This window comes from Mizuhopecten yessoensis, unplaced genomic scaffold, assembly GCF_002113885.1.
Source record: "Mizuhopecten yessoensis strain PY_sf001 unplaced genomic scaffold, ASM211388v2 scaffold2329, whole genome shotgun sequence".
Classification (NCBI taxonomy): Eukaryota; Metazoa; Mollusca; class Bivalvia; order Pectinida; family Pectinidae; genus Mizuhopecten; species Mizuhopecten yessoensis.
Genome location: NW_018404492.1, coordinates 2,437,385 through 2,442,548, shown reverse-complemented (window position 1 = coordinate 2,442,548; position 5,164 = coordinate 2,437,385). Strand labels below are relative to the sequence as shown.

The 5,164-nt window shown below is 34.8% G+C and overlaps 1 protein-coding gene across 1 annotated transcript; it reads left to right on the top strand.

Annotated features, from left to right (window-relative positions):
* Positions 1-2,353: 2,353 nt before the first annotated feature.
* Positions 2,354-3,485, top strand: LOC110445538 (late histone H1-like). Its single transcript, XM_021490202.1, has one exon. It carries the CDS (start codon positions 2,426-2,428, stop codon positions 2,966-2,968), a length of 543 nt encoding a protein of 180 aa, XP_021345877.1. The 5' UTR covers positions 2,354-2,425; the 3' UTR covers positions 2,969-3,485.
* Positions 3,486-5,164: the final 1,679 nt, after the last annotated feature.

Sequence of the window (5,164 nt, the reverse complement as noted above, 5' to 3'; positions counted from 1 at the left end):
ATCTAGATATAAAGAGAATAATATAGATTTCACTTCCTTCTCCTTGTTTAGACACATTTCTCTTTTTGAAAATAGAGAAAAACGTTTGCCTCCTCCTTCAGACGGTTTACTTTCAGATCTAGAATTAAAAAAAGCAACAGGAATGCATGACTGGTTGTAAATATCATATAAACAAAAACAAAAAATATAATCACTAAAGGAAAACGATTTTTAGCAATGCTGTGTGTATTTGCTTAACGTTTTGAAAATTTGTTATCAGACTGTTGATCACTTTAAAGAGACTTCAGGCAATACTATAATTGTAAAACTAATGGAATGTGCATGACTGGTTGTAAATATCATATAAACAAAACAAAAAATGTAATCACTAAAGGAAAACGATTTTTAGCAATGCTGTGTGTATTTGCTTAACGTTTTGAAAATTTGTTATCAGACTGTTGATCACTTTAAAGAGACTTCAGGCAATACTATAATTGTAAAACTAATGGAATGTTAAGCATGTGTAGTACGCGATATTATGACCAGTTCCGAGCCATCAATCAGTGAAATGGAGTGTCATTGTCTCTAACTTTCTACTGGAGAAGAATCCTTATAAGTAATTATGACCTTGACTAGTACTTCTATAATACAATTTGGTCGATCAAAGTGATTGTTTGAAAGAGCATGACTGTGTCCAGTTATTATTTCAGTGTTATTCCATAATTATCTCGATGAAAACAAATATTGATTTTGTATTCTTATTTTAAACTCTTTATGATTTGTCCATTAAAGTACTCGAATATTATTTTATATAATGCCTTAAGTAAAACTAATTACTAAGTGTTTGTGTGGCGTTACAATTGTAAGACACAAAGTGAAATGTGAATGGACATACCATTGCTTTTTTTATATGACAAACAAACGTGTGTATTTTGATCCTGTCATTTAAGGGTAGACATGAAGATAAAAAAAAACGTTTCTGATTGTGTGTGCTAAAGTAGATAATGGATTTCATTTCGTTGTCCTGGTACATGGGTACATTTCTCTTTGTCAAAAATAGTTCAAATTATTTTGTCATGTACAAATTAATACAAGTGCTACGTTTATCAGGTAGTAGTGTACCCTATACATTAGATCGCTAACGTCTTGTGTCTAAAACTGAAGTTGACCATTGTATCACAACACACTTATGTATGTAAAGTGTAACCAGGGATAAGATGTAACCTATACGATTTACAAAGAATTGGAATTTGGATAACATAAAATGTATTAAAGAACGAGAAAGAAGAGCTGTGATTACTATCTCTATGATATATATTCTTTACAGAAATTACATTTCCAGATAGATAAGAGCACTTTTTAATTGTTAAATTATTATCATTTTTAAATTACGCATGTTAATTCAGATGTCATTAAGAAAATTTTACTTATTGTGAAAGAAAAAGGTTATTTACAAAATTTATAACTCATTGACTTCGTTTCTATATATAGCTCTAGTCAGCTACATTATACTGTACCCATACTGAATAAATTCGTCTTTTCTTTTAATCATTGCTTTTTTGTAGCTTTAGTCGATTCTTGTTTGACAGAATTCATAAAATGCTATTAGTTTGTATATGAAAACCATTAAATGTCTACTTTGAAGCGAGTAAAACCTAATTTTGTGATGAGTTGTATGTTGTTTACGTGTACGAGAATTCGCGCCCCGTCCTGGCCTAGCCAGTGTTTACACTATGGTTTGTGGTGGTTTTCTATTTAATAAAGCCTTGTTCTGTGATAGAGGGCATATAATTGCTTAATTGACATCATGAACTTTGGATATGCACATTAACAAAGTGAAATATTATTCAGAAATACATGTTTCCCAAAAAAATTCCATAGCCAGAACGGTAGATATACTACGTAAAATGGCGGAAACTAGAAAAGTTGTGTTTCCTATGCTTTAGTAAAACCAACGCTATAAAAGCAGCAGTTGATGGAACGCGGTTTACTTTTTATTTGCCAACTTTCAATATCTTTTTGAACTAAAATTAACGTTTAGTTAATAAAGGGAACGTATCATATCAAAATTATATATGTTTAAAGTTAAACTTTTTGAGCACGAAAACATAAACTTCGTCTTTTTTCTTGTATATTATTAAATATTTGAATGGGAAATATAAAAATATTGATATTTAAATAAAGCTTTATTTGTGTTAATTCCGAAACAAGTCGGTTAAACGGGATAATAAGAGTGGTTATTTGTTAAAACATAGTGTTTTGTAGTCAAGAAACACAAATGTTTGCACTATCGCGAAAACATAGGATTCAGAGTAGCGGTTGTAGGGGGTGTCTTCGACGAGGTGCGAGTAAAGTTTATATTATACCAGGCGTTAACGGCCGATAACTCAGTTTGAATCGTATACTTGACTTCGTACTATCTGAACGTACAAATCAAAGCAAAATCATGTCTGCAGTAGCTCCAGCCACACCTAAGGTGAAGAAGGCAGCAAAGCCTAAGAAGCCCGCAGCCCACCCCACCTACAAAGAAATGGTCAGGACGGCCGTTTCCAGCTTGAAGGAGAGGGGAGGCTCATCAAGGCAAGCGATCAAGGCTTACATCATCAAAAACTACAAAGTTAATGAAGATAAGTTGCCCACCAGCCTTAAACTGGCCATCAGGAAAGGGATTGCTGCCAAGACCCTTGTTCAGGTGAAGGGAAGTTTCAAATTAGGGGCAGACGCCGAGAAAAAGACGCCTAAGGCCAAAAAGCCAAAGAAGGTAGTCAAGCCAAAGGCAAAGAAAGCTACAAAAGCCAAGAAGACCGGAGAGAAGAAGGCTAAGCCTGCAGCAAAGAAGGTGAAGAAAGTAAAGACTCCCAAGAAGAAGACTGCAAAGTCCCCAGCAAAAAAAGCGGCGGCCAAACCCAAGGCAGCAAAGAAATCTCCAAAGAAGGCAGCCAAGAAACCAGCAAAGAAGGTAGCCAAGAAACCAGCAGCGAAAAAGTAAAAAGTGTGAGTGAACTTTTAACAAACTTCTGAGTGTTAAATTCGTTGGATATCTTCGTAAGGCAGCCTTCTATGTGACTCGTGTTGGACACTGAATGAACAATGCTCCAGTGAATGTGTGCAACGTCAACACATGGATCATCTCTCATAATAACTGTATGTATATCGATGCCGCAGTTGACAGGACACTTGGACCCCAAGGAACGACGCGGGACGTCTACAGTGCTGGAATGTTGACTGGTGGTTCGGTGCATTTCATTGACATTACTCATCAATTCATTGATCGTTTTTGACATTCATTTCATTTGTCATTTTCATTCATTTCCATTCATCATCATCATCTTTTTCATGAACAGTTTTAACGGTAAACAGAATGGCAGTGTTTTTAACCCAAACCGCTTAGTGCTGTTTGTTTTATCTCGTTAATTGTTTCTTCTGTGAAGATATTTATTTGTAAATATTGTCATATTTTTAACATGAAATACATATATAAATGCATATAAAATTTGAAAAACCCTTCATTGGCCTTTGTATTTTTCTATCGATTTTGCATGGTTAACAAACTTGTTGTATCTAATGATTTATCACTTGATGTAACAATTTGCAGTATCAGACGTATTATTGTAATCGGACATTCAACATCAAGATTCTGGTCATTGACATCTTCACGTATTTGCGTTCCGATGTTTTGTGTCTGAAAACCAGAAAAGTGTTGGATTTCTTTTTAGAGTTATCTCGCCTAGGACCATTTTGACACCGACAATGCAGTGTGTGACCTTATTTGACACGTAGTTTTGTCTTCTATATCTGAAGTTTCCAGGCAAAAAACAATCGCAAATATACATATTCATATAATTGTTAATTACAGCATAAATTAACCAAAACTTTCAAATAGAAAGAGGTACCGAAAGCAACTTTAAAACTTAATGTGAAAACACTTTGGGTAACTTGATCGCATACATGTGCATGTGGTGGTACGGTTTGTATATTTTATAACTTATAACAACACCACAGACTTATATACCGTAGTCAAAGAACTGATAGTATGTGCATGCACGAGCTGCTGTTTTAGGTGAGATTTTCTGATGAAATTTATAAAACATCGTGTTCATTGAAACCACATATGAAAGAAATTTCAAACACTAGTGTCAATGTAGTTTTAACTGTTTCAAAACTATCACGATATTCATGAGGTTTGAATTATTTTACAATTTTGTATATAAACTGACGCCCAACTTCACCTGCCATGTTGACTCGTCTTGAAGCACAACGAGTACTGGTCGATTCATTTAGGTACCGGTTCCAGTTATAACTGCCCTGCAGCCGCATCGTTAGTCTACTCAGTGTGGGTGTCTCACTTCCGGCTTAGAGCAACCGGGTGTCATTTCAAAGACCTTTCGTGTTATCATTTTCAAGTACTAGAAGACTGTCGCTGTATCAAATTGCACACGAAAAGATGAAAACAGCCTACCAGAATATAGGTACGTGATATGAAATATAAACAAGAGGAAATGACGCACATGTCGCATTTCGGACAGGGCGGGTTTGGACATGGAAAATGACTGAAATGAAGCATCCCTATTTTAATCTTAATTATGGTTATATAATTTATTGCACCAAATAATAGCAATAGAACTAGACAAAAGTCAATACAAAATTTGTATTGCGTTTTCCCTGAAGAAGAACCCGCTTCATTTTTTAAGGAGTAAAATAAAGTCATGATAATATATATATGCACAACTGTGACGTTATAACAGTGACAAAAAGAAATTTACCACACATAAATAAGTTTGCTGTTTGATCTTCTGTGCGCTTTTCAAAACAATTAAATTATTTTTGATACCTTAACCATAATCTAACGTATGAATATTGCCCTAGGTTCGGTAATAACCAGTACAAGGACATGACTTCACATCAATGGATCAAGTAATCAGCGAATGAACATAATCTAATGCCTCGTTGAAATAATTAGTATAGACGCTCCGGGCCGAGAACTTTTCTGTCACACCATTCAATATTACCTTTGCCACAACTTTACAGTTCCTAGAACACTTAAGTATGGTTAGTACAGCTCCCGTTGTCTATAAGATATGTGTTGTTTCCTTGAACTTCCAACTGGTCATATCTGAAGCAACCTTTTCATNGATCCAAGGCCAAGGTCACACTTGCTATATATAGAAAATCGTCCCGTCCCGAT

Bases quoted from the DNA above. Each gene is read 5' to 3' on its own strand.
- LOC110445538 (XM_021490202.1), top strand. From the start codon at position 2,426: ATGTCTGCAGTAGCTCCAGCCACACCTAAGGTGAAGAAGGCAGCAAAG.